The sequence below is a fragment of the Macrotis lagotis genome, chromosome 2, assembly GCF_037893015.1.
Source record: "Macrotis lagotis isolate mMagLag1 chromosome 2, bilby.v1.9.chrom.fasta, whole genome shotgun sequence".
Taxonomy (NCBI): domain Eukaryota; kingdom Metazoa; phylum Chordata; class Mammalia; order Peramelemorphia; family Peramelidae; genus Macrotis; species Macrotis lagotis.
Window position 1 is genome coordinate 42878373 of NC_133659.1, and position 14061 is coordinate 42892433.

Consider the following 14061-nt stretch of genomic DNA (forward strand, 5'->3'; position numbering starts at 1 on the left):
CCCTTAGACTCTTTTTAGAGATCTGTAAGTTCAAAACTATTTTCAGGGTAATAGTATTTTCATGGTCATTACCAACAATATGGTAAGTATCTGTCTATCTCTCTATCAAATACACACAAAGAAAAACCCTTTGAAGTTCTTGGTCATTTTAATAGGGTAATGGGGTCCTGAGACCAAAAAAGTTGAAAACTACTAATGGAGAAGATAAGAGAATCAATTTTGAAGTCAGAAAGACCAAGGTCAAGAGGGAAGACCTTAGGTCTTCCACCTAAATATACTTAGGGTTTTATGACCCTAGATATTTTGCTTAATAGGAGGTACTCATCTATATTGTCAGAGGGAGTCTACTCACTGGTAGCACTCTCTAGCAATTACCCCAGAAATCTGGTCTCAGTTTTTTCTTAAATGACTGAAGAGAGTGATAGGTAATCTGGAGGAATATTGAAATGAATTCACCTTAGCAAGGGAAATATAAACTTCTAATTAGTTTTAATATAGTCCTTCATTGAACCTTCAATACTATAAGGAAATATATAATTGTCCACTTCTCAAGTGGATGTGAGGAGAATCAGGTGGGCGCACCACATTCTCTGAAACAATAGCAATAGGAATAGTGAACCTCAAACCAGGAAACCAAAGACTTAATTACTTATGCCTTTGACGGAAACATAGAGATTAGGATCATGGAACTTAAAGACAAAACTGCAATCTCGATAACCATTCACAGTTTGAAGTTTTTTTGTAATGGAGGGAATTCAAAGTTGCTTTCTCAGAAGCAGCTAATAAATAGGTTCTACTAGATAGTTCCTAAGTCCCTTCCAGTTCATAGTCCTGGAATGTTGATTGGTTAATTTATTTCATGATATAGTGAGTGATTCTGGATCAAAGTAAAGAAGGCCACAAAGTGAAATATTAGCTGGGCACAGGTCCAGAAAAGAATGTCTCCTTTATTTGACATTAACGAAAACTCACAATGTCTAAAGAAGATAGAAATTTATTTCAGGTAGAAAACAGAATGTTTAAAGTACAATGAAAATAAAACAGATTGGGAGAAAGAATTACAAAGGCCTTGAAAAGCATGGTGCAGTGAGGAAGAATTGATGTAAATGGAAGATCTTGAGGGCAACATGAAATTTAGGAAAACGGGAGTGGGGTGGGTATGGGGGCAGGAAGAGTAGAAAAATGTATTAATATTGGTTCAAATATAGATCAAGGAAACTAGTCATGGCCTACTAACAACAACTCAACGAACTCCACTGACTTTCTTTTGTCTCTATGATCAAATATGAAATTCTCTATTTGACATTTAAAGCTCTTTATTATTTGACTCCATTCTACCTTTCTAGTCTTATTACCTTTTACTCCCATATTTGACTTTCCTGCTGTTTCTCACAGATTCTTTATCTCCTGTCTCCATGATTGTCTATCTATCTATTCATCTATCCAACATCTATCCATCTGTCAATCAATTCCTCTCATCCATCCATCCATCCATCCATCCATCCATCCATCTATCTAGCTGTCTTTTGTCTGTCTGTCTACCTATCTATCTATCATTTATTCATCTATCTAACTATCCATCATCCATCTATCCATCTATCAGCTATCCACCCACCCACCTATCTATCCATCTATCTGTTTACCCATCTATCTATCCTGCTTATCTATCCATTTATCTCTCTTTCTGTCTATTCATCTATTCATCATCTATTTATACATCTATCTGTCTATTCATCCATCCATGTGTCACTCCATCCATCATCTCCCCACTTATCTTTTTAATAATTTATATAACTTTAATGCTACTATTATTTCCTCTCATTTATCTTCCCATATAAGTATCTATATAAGTATCTACAACCACCAGATAGTGGGCATAATACTAAAATTCCAAGCCACAAAGCTATATTTTAGTCCAATAACAATGAATTTAGTAACAGAAATGCCATTTCACAGAGAAACATGTAGGGGGATTAATACATACCCTGGCCTTGATCAAAGTCATCTCCAGGAGCTGTCCAGGATAAAATAATCTCTTCTTCTTTTCGTATGGCTTCAAGGTTAATTATTCTGCAGGGCGGAAATATATCCAAATGAGGACTTGTTGGAACATCCAGGACTGAAAAAGAGCCTCCTGAGGTGGTCCTGTTGAAGCCCCACTTTTGTATTTGAATGTCACCATCACCTGTAGACTTCTTTGGAGCATTCATCTGAATGTTACCTGAGGTGGCAAAATCAGATCAAATAGCTTTCACTCAGATTGTGTTAAAAGAAAATGTCCTTATGGAATCAGAAAGGACTCAAGGACTTCTCTGCATCTGCAGATTGAGTTGGACCATCATAATCTCAATTATTTCTTGTTACTGTTATTTTAAAATATTTTTGAATTATTTGTGTTTTTTTCCTAACATGAAACTCATTAAGTGCATGGTACATCTAGCTTACTTTAGTATATGAAACCCAAGTATGTTATCTTAAATGACTTAAAATTAAGGGGTCAGCTTGGTGGCACAATGGATAGCGTTCTGAGCCTAGAGACAGGAAGATCTGAGATTAAATCTGAAATCAGATACTTACTGCATGACCCTGAGCAAGTTACTTAAGCTTATATGCATTAGTTTTCTCAACTGTAAAATGAACTGAGAAGGAAATGGCAAATCATTCCAGTTTCTTTGCCAAGAAAACCCCAAATAAGGTCATGAAGAGTTGGACAATAATGAACAACCACAGATATTTGCAAGAAGACATCAATATTTTATATATATATATATATATATAATATATATATATAATATTTATACATACACATGCATAAATATATAATCTGATCTTCCAAGCAGAACTTAATGAGTCTGATTACTAACTGATGCAAATCTACCTGAAATCTCTTAGTTCTTTGCTAACAAATAGTATGTATCAGATCATGGATTCATAGTTCTGGAGTTAAAAGGAACCTTGGAAACCATCTAGTTCAATCCCCTAATTTTTTACAAATAAACTGAGAACAAAAAATTTGAGTAACTTTCTCAAAGTCACATAGATAGTAACAAAAGTAGGATTTTAACATAGGTCCTTTAAATTCATTACTTTTTCTGCTGCATCATATAGATATCATATATGTGTATGTCTATCTATGTGACACCTTTCTGTGTGTGTGTGTATATGTTTGTATGTATATGTGTGCATCATGGGTCTTCCTAAATTACCTATGTAATTGCCAAATGCAGAGAAACACAAAAGATCCATGATATTGTCAGCAAAAAATAGAAAAATCAGAGAACAAAAATCTTATAAAAGGTTGTTTAGAGTGCTTTACAGTATGATACAAGAGTACAAACTAAAACTTTTTTAATATGTACTTTAAACAGGAATGTGCTGGTAAATGTTTAACAACTGCTCCCCAGGTGAAAATTTTATGCCCACAATTTACTTTTAAGTTTAATCTGCATTTCATTAATCACTTAGTCTAGATAACCAACAAAATAATCAGTCAAGCCCTGATTTTAACATTTGCCAATTTCTAAGCTGTAAATAAGTGTTCACACTGAAATTTTAACAACTGACTCTTGTTTCTAGCTGGCTCCAGTGCAGCTTCAATTAACTTATTATTTCTAACTAGAAACAATGATGATGATAATGATGATTTGAAATGTATTTCTTGTTCTGTCACAGTAAGAAAGAACATAGAACCAAGATTGTTCCTGAGAGCCATACAAATTTTTATTTTATTAAAAATTGACTTTATAGCTTGTGATTTCTTTTTTCTTTTCTTTTTTAAAAAAAATTCATTCAATAAACTTTATAAGGGCCTGCTATGGGAAGAGTCCTGGCTCCTGCAGTGGAAGAAGATGCAAAACTTAGATAAACACATTTCCTAGCTCTTGGAGGGCTGATAGTCTAGCAAATAAATTCAGATAATTATAATATGTACTATTAGGACAGGAACTAGACCTGGTATTGCATTGGAAAAAGAGAACCCCAAGATGAAGCAAATCCTTTTGTTAGTGCAAGCCTTCTCTCCAACTTCTCATTTTGGAAAACTTCCCAGAGCAACAGAGAGATTCAGTAAGTTGTCCAAGGTCTCTGAGCCAATATGTTTCAGAGTCTGGAATCTGGGCCAGGGTCATCCTTGCTCCAAAGTCAATATTCTAGCTTCTCAAACCATTACAGGTCACTTAATGCATAGTCCTTTTTAAGTAACAGTCCTCTGGTTTTCTCTCTGGTCAACAATACTTTCACATTTGCTTAGCTGTTTTGGAATTTTCATTGAGGAGACCATCAAAATTGATGTTTGGGGATTTGAGGTAGAATGGGTGTATGTCCTCTTCCTGTTTTCCATGATCAAAGAAACTGAGAAACCCTATAGGTATACTTGAGACATCTTGCTTGAATTCAATACTTTAAGATTTTGAACTGCTTCAAAACCTCAAATTTTTGACATATATGGCACCCACATAAAATAACACACATGAAATGACAACAAATGACACCAACATGTTTCATAAAATTGACTATCAAGTATAACTTGTATTGGAAAAAGAATCCTTTTCTATGACATTCCTGACAAGTGGTCATCCATCACTGCTAAAAGATTTCTAGAGGTAGGGGGGAACCTGTTACTTCCTAAGACATCCCATCATCATAAGCAAGATTCTGAGTGCTGAATGTCTTACCATTTACTATGTAGCCTGGAACATACATTGCGTGGCTCCCTGGATTAGAGTTGGGCAATTTGCTATTGTGGTTCTCTTGATGGACATGGATTTTCAAGCTATATCTACCATTTACAGTAAAAGAAAAAAAATATCGCGAGTAGATGCCGTCATTTTTTATAATATCAGCACCTGCACAGAAAGAAATCAGAATTAGGACAATGGCCTATCATCAAAAGTCATTGCTAATGGTTTGCAACATCAGAGCTATCACAAAGTGCATAGACAGTGTTGTTATATCAGTGAACTATATTGATAGAGTTTTGATGATTTAATGTCAGTTAAAAATGTCTTCTTGCTAGATTCTAAGTAGCAGATAATGAAGAAGAAAGAAGAGGAGGAGAAAGAGGAAAGAGAAGAGGAGGAGGAGGAGGAGGAGGAGAAGAAGAAGAAGGAGGAGGAGGAGGAGGAGAAGGAAAGAAAGAAAGAAGAAAGAGAAAGAAAGAAAGAAAGAAAGAAGGAAAGAAAGAAAGAAAGAAAGAAAGAAAGAAAGAAAGAAAGAAAAGAAAGAAAGAAAGAAAAGCATTTACATAATACTTAAAGTTTGGAAAACACTTTAGGTAATAAGCATTTATTAGAGATTGAATGAGTTGCCCAGAATCAAAACATCTGGTAAGTATCTGAGGTTAGATTTGAATTCTGGTCTTCCAAATCCAGCACTCTATCCACTATACTACCAATAGCTTCCAAGAGGGAGAAATGATACATAGCTTCTGAGCCATATATTCTGTAAAAAAGATTGCAAACAATGGTGGGTGGAGGAGGGGGTGCAAAGGAAGAGTAGGGAGTTGAAAAGGAGAAGGAAAATACAAAAAGGAACAAGTAGAAATTATTGGAAAAATCATCTAAGGTTCTTGTGATGCCCAACCTTCCTGGGTTATCATAATTTTGATGAATTAATTTTTGCTTTATTTTTCTTTGCAAACCTGAGACTTTAGGGGAATCATTTCAGTAGATTGTAAATTCTCTCAGGGAAGATGCTCTTTTTCATTTATATTTATAACTTCAGTGTTTAGCACAGAGCTTTGAAATTTGCAGATGTTTAAAATATGTTTGTTGAATTGAATCAGAGAATGTTTGATATGGATGGATTGTTTCCATAGTACTTGGTTTTGTACAGGGTTGCTTAAATGGTAGGTGCAAATCTGTATTTTGAGGATTAGATGAGCTAAATTCAGGAAGGTTCATGCCTAGATTAGCTGTAGGATCATGACTTTTTCAGCCGTAACTACTCCTGAATCACTCGATCACTAAGGGGTATGATCGGCATTAATGGAGAGAGTGTGTTAATGTAGAATATGGATGTATAGACATGGAGCCAAGTGTAGCCAGCTTCTAACCCATAGCTCTGCAGGAACATTCTCTAAACCCAGATAATCTTATGTAATCTGGCATGGTAACAGCAGCGGGTGCCAAAATTGTCCAGATGGCTAATGGAGAAGTTAAAATTTGGAATATTGAAAAAGGAGACTCAAATTGGCTGTCTGTCATCCCACTCCCCATATACAAATAGGTAAATTGGAGGCCTGAACTACCTCCTGGCCCCAATACACAGTTTGCTCCCCTTGTGTATATTTGGTCTGTCATTATTTAATGTGTAGATAATACAATTTAAACAGGGCAGTCTGAAAAATGGTCTCAGTGTTGAGCTTTATCTCATACCTTGTTTATTCATATAGTAATATAAACTCCTTGAGAGTAGTTATTGTTTCACTCTTTGAATTGTGTCCCCAGTGTTTAGGTTAGGCCTGGCACATAGTAAGCATTTTGATAATAATTTAATAAATTGTTGATTCAATTCAAAAATTCAACAAACATTTATTAAATGATTACTATATGCTTCAGAACTGGAAATACAAAGAGAAGCAAATGGTCTCTGCCCTCAAGTATTTAGAATCTAATGAATTGATTCACTAAGAGAACTTTTTGAAAAACGTGAAAAATTACACGACAATTCTTTCTTACCTGCCCCATCATCAAACAGTTCCAACCTAATGGGTTCTCCCATTTCTGGCTCAATAATAGCAGTCACATTGGCTTGAAGAACAGGATAAAACCCTCGTTTCACATCAGCATAGATGATCACTGGGTTTGGGAAATGGCTTCCATCTTTATTCACATGGGCTGTCACAGTTACTGGCTGCACAGCATCATCTGAGGCCCAAGAGCTCACTGTCACTCTGAGAGCTTGAGGAGAGCCATGTGTGTTATTTAGTTGGTAAGTCCAATAGCCATTCTGAAACAAAGAGAGCAAGATTTTGAAAACCACACTAAATCTTGTACTTTACCCTTAAATCACCAACATGACTCCTACTGAAAGATTTGAGAAGAAAAAAGATGCCAGCAGAGCTTTTTCTACATAATAATTCCTGTTAAAGAATAACCAGATTAAATATTTTCATGGTAATCATAGTATAATTTACCTTCTCATTTTTGAGGCTAGTTCATAAGAAACTGCACCCAACATTTGTTTTGGAAGGGTTTCTCATTCGTTTTTCTTGAAGACAATGATTTCCTTTATAATAATCTCCAAGTTCAAAGTACTTCTTTAGTACTTTACTAAATTAGAGCCACCAGCAAAGTAAATCAATTATGGGAAGACCTTTCTTAGTTTTTTCTTCCATTTTTAATTCATTGTTTGGAATCCTCATAGATTTATTTTCTTCTACTGCAGATTTTTTCCTCCATATCTAATTGCCCCAGAATCTCATCAATTGTGGGTACAATACAGTCACTGAAGATTGAACTCACTGGTTCACACTGGGAGTTTGGAGATGCATGATAACATCTCAAACCACAGGTCAAATGTCTGCTCCAAGTCAGAAGCAAGAGATAAACCCCTGGAACTTTTTTTTTTTTACTGCCTTTCTAAACTAGCTTATAAAGCTGGTGTTCACATTTCCTCAATAGGTATTTCCCCATTGTCATAAAAGTATAGCGTGCCTGGCAGTGTGACAGTATAATAAACCCAGATCATTCTAGACCTAGAATAGACTGTTAAGATCATCTAATCCAATCTATTTGCCTATAAAGGCAAAAGGTTCGTGGAGGTTGAGTACTTTGCCTGTGTTCCCAAAGCTAATGGTTGATCTGGGATAAGGACAAATTAAATTTGCATTTTAAAAATTCCATATCTAAAATATACCCTTGCTCTTTGGCACCACCATTTAGACAGTACAAGAGAGAGACATCTGAGAAAACTTCTGAGTGGTAGCCTTCAGACATTTCAAGAATTTCCCATGGTTTTCATGGACTATGTAGAGATTCTTAATTATTTTGTGTGTGTGTGTGTGTGTGTGTGTGTGTGAGAGAGAGAGAGAGAGAGAGAGAGATAGTGCTCTATCCACTATTCCACCTGGTTGACCATCAACATACAGCATTTTAAGAAATTAAATTGTATTTAAAAAAACTAACAAGGCAGTTCCTTTCCTACCTCCCCTCTCTCCACTGAGAAAAAAGAAAAAACATTCTCATAACTTGTCAAACAAAACAAATTCCCACCATTGGACATATCCAAAAATATACATCTCATTCTGCCTTATGAATTGATGACCTGTCTATTAGGAGGCATCCTAAACATGCTTAAATCAATCAATTAATTAAATTCACTGCTTTCATTAATCAAATTAATTCAATTCACAGTATCAATTAGATCATCCAATCCAATTCAATTCAACAAATCTTAATTTATTATTAAATGCATAAAATATAATAGGCTTGATAGATTTATGCCTAGGACATAGGTTCTGGGGCTACAAAGACAATGTTTAGTAACCATACTCAGTCTAATGGTAACATTTACCTTTGCTTTCTCTGGAATTCGAAGAGAAGAACTCTTCAACTCTGGATGGGTATTAAAATCCTTGGTGAAGTATTTTTTCCCACTAGGGTCCTGGAGGACTATGGCAGGGGGCCCACTGCTCTGCCAGGTGACTAAAAAGAGGGTCTCCTTCCCCAGACCTCCATCAAGAGTCACTGTCCTACTGAAGAGCTGATGGACGCCAACAATTTCACCACTGCTGTCAAGCTATTGATGAAGAAAACACTGAATTACTTAAACACCACAGACATGGGCATGTTTCTGTCATTGAAATGATAGAGATCCAATGACATTGCGAAGTAGATAGAAAAAGTCTAAACTGCTTTATGTGAATAACATATAAGAAAAGACTCACTTTGAGGGTGAGCTTGGGCAGTTTATTGTGAAGTTTGTTAATTTAGTGACTATTTACTTTCATAAAGAATCACAATGAGAAATGTCCTTCAATTGGGGAATGGCTTAGCAAACTGTGGTATATGTATGTCATGGAACACTATTGTTCTATTAGAAACCAGGAGGGACGGGATTTCAGGGAAACCTGGAGGGATTTGCATGAACTGATGCTGAGTGAAATGAACAGAACCAAAAAACACTATACACCCTAACAGCAACATGGGAGTGATGTTCAACCTTGAAGGACTCACTCATTCCATCAGTGCAACAATCGGGAAAAATTTTGGGCTGTCTGCAAAGGAGAGTGCCATCTGTATCCAGATAAGGAGCTGTGGAGTTTGAACAACGTACAAGGACTATTCCCTTTAATTTAGAAAATAAAACCCCAGATATCTTATTGTCTGATCTGGTTACCTCTGAGAATTCTGTTCTCTTTAAGGATATGATTTCTCTCTCATCACACCAATTTGGATCAAGGTACAACATGGAAACAAAGTAAAGACTGACGGAGTGCTATCTGTGGGGTGGGGGTGGGGGGAGGGAAGCAAGATTGGGAGAAAATTGTAAAACTCAAATAATATCATTAATAAAAAAACAAAAAAATAAAAAAATACAAAATGGGAAAAAAATAAAAAAATAAAAAAAAATAAGAATCACAATGAGGAACAAGTCAATTAACATCCTAGTAAGTTCCTGCTGAGACGTGCTCTAGAGAAAGGTAAAAGACAGTCCCTATTCTCAAGAGCAATAATAAGGTCAAGTCCATGAAAACCCAGGAGGATTTCAGCCAGAGGACAAGAAAGCTGGGGTGGGGGTGGGGGGCTGAGACTCTCTCAGTGGTAGCCCAGGCCCAGATGAGGGAGAAGGAACAGTCATGACTGATCAGATGGGGATAATGGTCCACAGGTCAGGGAAGAAGCACAGTCCTCCCCCAACTATATTCTGGGACAATCGGGAACTGGATCCCAGGTACCTTTACTCTACTTTCAATTCTATGAACTGGTTCCTTCATTCCTGGGCTCTGGGATACTCTTCTTATGCAAGATGAACTTTGATCAGGTTTTTTTTCCCCAAAGTTCATCTCAAATGTTACCTCTTCCAGGAAGCCTTCCCTGATTACAAGGATAATTTCCACCCATACCATACTTGGTTCTTTCTTTTGTGACTCATTAATGTACTTATTGCATAATATTGTACACTGTATCTATTTTAACTGTGTAAATCTGTGCATTGTAACTTTGTCCGTGTTTTATCTCTCCATTGGACTATAAAAATTCTTGGAGATAATGAGAGTTGTCTCCAAACTTTATTATCTCAGCAGCCATCACCAACAAGAGTTCAATGAATGTGAATTGATTGCAGGCCAGTGATGAGCTAGTGTCCAAGAAAGTGAGCTATCTTTGCTATTGATGGGATAATCTCCCAGGTATCCCATAAATGGGAACTTCTCATGATGAGCACATACTGACCTGGACAGGTTGGCAAAAGCTGTCTCCATTGCCAGATGAAATTCTACTAAATGCATCTATCAGACCATTGGAACTTGCTCTGTCTGATGCAAAGAATTTCAACCCTCCTGAAACAGATGACATCAATATGAATTCAGGAGCCTCATAAAATATTTAATACTTTATCTTAACTTTGCTCATTAGATAGTGCTTGCCCATGTTTAATTTGCTTTGCTATCATCTTTCATGGTTCCCATACGCATATATGAGGATGATATTAAGCAACACCAGGTCCTTTTTCCCCATTATAACCATGGACTTATTCACATGATTGGGGTCTACAGTGACAAAGGGAAACTGTAAGTGAAGGAATTTGTTAGATATGATGATGAGACAATCTGGAAAATCAATCTGGAAAACTCATCCCATTCTGCCCCACCCACCCCCCAAACAATTCTTAGGCTAGTCTCACTTCTGATGAGGTACCTGTGGGTGGGCAGATAAATGATAGAGTAATCTTTTATTGGGCAGGCATGACCTGGGGCAAAATGATCAGGTTTGTAAATCTTTGTATCTAATCACCTTCCTTAATCAGTGCCACTCATTACCTTCCCAACTTTATCCAACCCAGAAATGTTTGCCTTTTAACATTCTATGCCTTAAAGTTGGAATCAGCCTTATGGTCATATAGTCATCACTTTGATAGAAACTCATCCAAAATGTGTTTTCTCTATTGTGTCTTTGTATTCTTAATATAACAGTCTTTCAGATACTAGATGAGAGCTATTCCCTTCCCTCATCCTTCAACCTCTTTCTCCAGGATAACTATGCCCAGTTATTTCAACTGATCCTCATATATTACAGACAGAAGGCTTTTTATCATCTGTGTTATATTCCTCTGGATATCCTGCAGTTTATAAATTAAATTCTGTCAACCAAAACTAAATATACTATAACTAATAAAGTCTTATGAGTAGGGTGGAACCATCATCTTGAAAATGTTAGTCTGCTCTTTTTAACATAACCCAAGATCACATTAATTTTTTGGATGTGACAAAGGGAAATTGTATACTTTATTTCTTTCTATCAATTATAAGATGGTAAGGTTGTATACTACTATGGAATATTATTGGTTAAAAAAAATCACTGTCACTGAGAATGTCTTCCATGAGTATGTGGACAAATCTCCAAAAGCAATTTTATTGATAGGAAAGTAGGTATACAGGTCAGTAGCTGATGTTCTAAAAATAATGTTTGAATCTTTTTCCTTTACATCTTGGGTATTTTTGCCTCCTTTCAATCCCTCAGTAATGTCACAATTGGGTTACCTTCGACCAAGAACTTCTCTAAATTTCTATCCAAAGGTTTTCCCATCTTTGTTCTTTAAAATGCCAGTTCAATATTTTCTTTAAGCATATCTGGGGCTGTGATGTCCTAATGTCTGGGTCCAAGTGTGATAAATGTACTATGTTTCATGATGAAAGCAGTTTGTTATACAATATTTTCAGAACTTTTCCAGTTTTCTTCTTTGCTGTCTTCATTGTTCATTGATAAATGCCATCACTATGACTTTACTTATTTGGATCTTTCACCACACTTTTTAAAAACTACTTTTACTCTCCACTGATTTTCTGTGCTTTTTTTTGAGATTATACTGCTCATCCTTTTCCTAAGATTTTACAAATAAGTTAATATATTCAGAATAAGGTTTGTCTTTGGTTTGCCACATGGCAAATAAGTTGAATGTTCACTAACTAAAATGCTTTCCCAGCAATTTGGGATTATGCCCAAAGGGCAACAAAAATGGGCATACCTTTTGACCCAGCAATACCACTATTGGGTCTGAAAAGGGTAAAAACATCACTTGTACAAAAATATTTATAGCAGCTCTGTTTGTGATGGCAAAAAATTGGAAATTAAGTGAATGTCCTTCAGTTGGGGAATAGCTTAACAAACTGTGGTATATGTATGTCATGGAACATTATTGCTCTATTAGAATCCAGGAGGGACAGGAATTCAGGGAAGCCTGGAAAGATTTGCATGAACTGATGCTGAGCGAGATGAGCAGAACCATAAAAATATTGTACACCCTAACAACAACATGGGGGTGATGATCAACCCTGATGGACTTGCTCATCCCTTCAGTGCAACAACCAGGGACAATTTGGGGCTATCTGCAATGGAGAATACCATATGAATCCAGAAAAAGAGTTATGGACTTTGAACAAAGACCAAAGATTATTACTGTCAAATTAGAAAAAAAAAAGCATTATATTATTATGTAATTTTACTATCTCATACTTTATTTAAGAATATGATTTCTCTGTCATAACATTCAACTGAGATCAATGTATAACATGGAACCAATGTAAAGACTAACAGAATGGGGGCAGCTAGGTGGTGTAGTGGATAAAGCACCGGCCTTGGAGTCAGGAGTACCTGGGTTCAAATCCGGTCTCAGACACTTAATAATTACCTAGCTGAGCAGCCTTGGGCAAGCCACTTAACCCCGTTTGCCTTGCAAAAAAAAAAACTAAAAAAAAAAGACTAACAGGATGCCTTCTGTGGGGGGAGGGAAGCAAGAATGGGAGAAAGGTTGTAAAACTCAAAATAAATAAAATCTTTCTATAAAAAAAAGAAAAAAGAAAAGAAAATGCTTTCCTTTTTATGGCAACTGGCTAACAATAGATAAACTTCTTTATTAAGTTATAATTAACTTATTCTTTATTCTATTCATCATCAATAATTTATTTGAATAGATCAATACTGAACTGTTTCAACTGCATCCTAGATCTTTTTTCTCATTTTTAATCTTTTCTCTAGCTTTGTACTAATTTTTGTCTTTCATTGGCAAACTGATGGCCTATATACTGGATATAGCTAACTTATTAAGGAAGAATAAGTCAGTAGCAAGTAAATTTTTGTCTATCAAAAATATAATCACTTTCTTTTTTATGATATTCAATGCTTGCTATATTTTCTTGATCAAAATATTCTTTATATAGAAATGTAAACCTCATGTGTAATCTTTGAATATTTTTGTCCTCTCTCATTTCATCTGTGTCTATCCCACCTCTGCATAGAGGTCACCAAGTATGGAAGTGCATGTACAGATTTAATTTGGGGGAGTTTATTGAATTCTTGTTAAAATCACCCCCCCTTTCATCCTCTGTCACAGAGATTAGTGCATAAGCTGCAATTTTTATAACAGTCTTTTTGCAACACTAATCATGAGTAGTTCAATATAAGATAACCAATTTTCCCATAAAATAATGGTTCTTATTGTTTTGGGACACACAATAAAATAATATAAAGTCAACACCAAGTTCTTCCTTTGCCTCTCTTAGGAGCACAATGAGCAATCCTTTAAATTAGCTACAACTCCCTTCGATTTTTTTGTTTGCAGTGCTAATAGAAGGATTAATACCCTCTTTCCACGATAGTAATATCACTGTTCATTGAACATTGATCCTATACTTGTAGAACCAAATCAAGTTAAAGTTTAAAAGAGTAAAAGCAACAACTACGATTCTAAGCACCTCCTGCACTTTTTTTTTGTCATATTGCCTAATTGTGGGGCAAATTGGAGCCCTATAAAACTGAGTCATTTTACATTATGTTTCAGAGGTTCCCAGGGTCAATGAATGAATTGCCAAATGACCAGTTTCCTTAAACTTATTTTGGCTGG

The 14061-nt window shown here is 35.8% G+C and overlaps 1 protein-coding gene across 1 annotated transcript in view; it reads right to left on the minus strand.

Annotated features, from left to right (window-relative positions):
- Positions 1–14061, minus strand: part of CLCA2 (chloride channel accessory 2) — a 44506-nt gene that overhangs the window by 7700 nt on the left and 22745 nt on the right. The window contains exons 9-13 of the mRNA XM_074221761.1: positions 10395–10501; positions 8515–8739; positions 6678–6948; positions 4674–4844; positions 1985–2221 (exon numbers count right to left, since the gene is read on the minus strand). Coding sequence (XP_074077862.1) covers positions 1985–2221; positions 4674–4844; positions 6678–6948; positions 8515–8739; positions 10395–10501 — 1011 coding nt within the window. The remainder of the gene's footprint in view (positions 1–1984; positions 2222–4673; positions 4845–6677; positions 6949–8514; positions 8740–10394; positions 10502–14061) is intronic.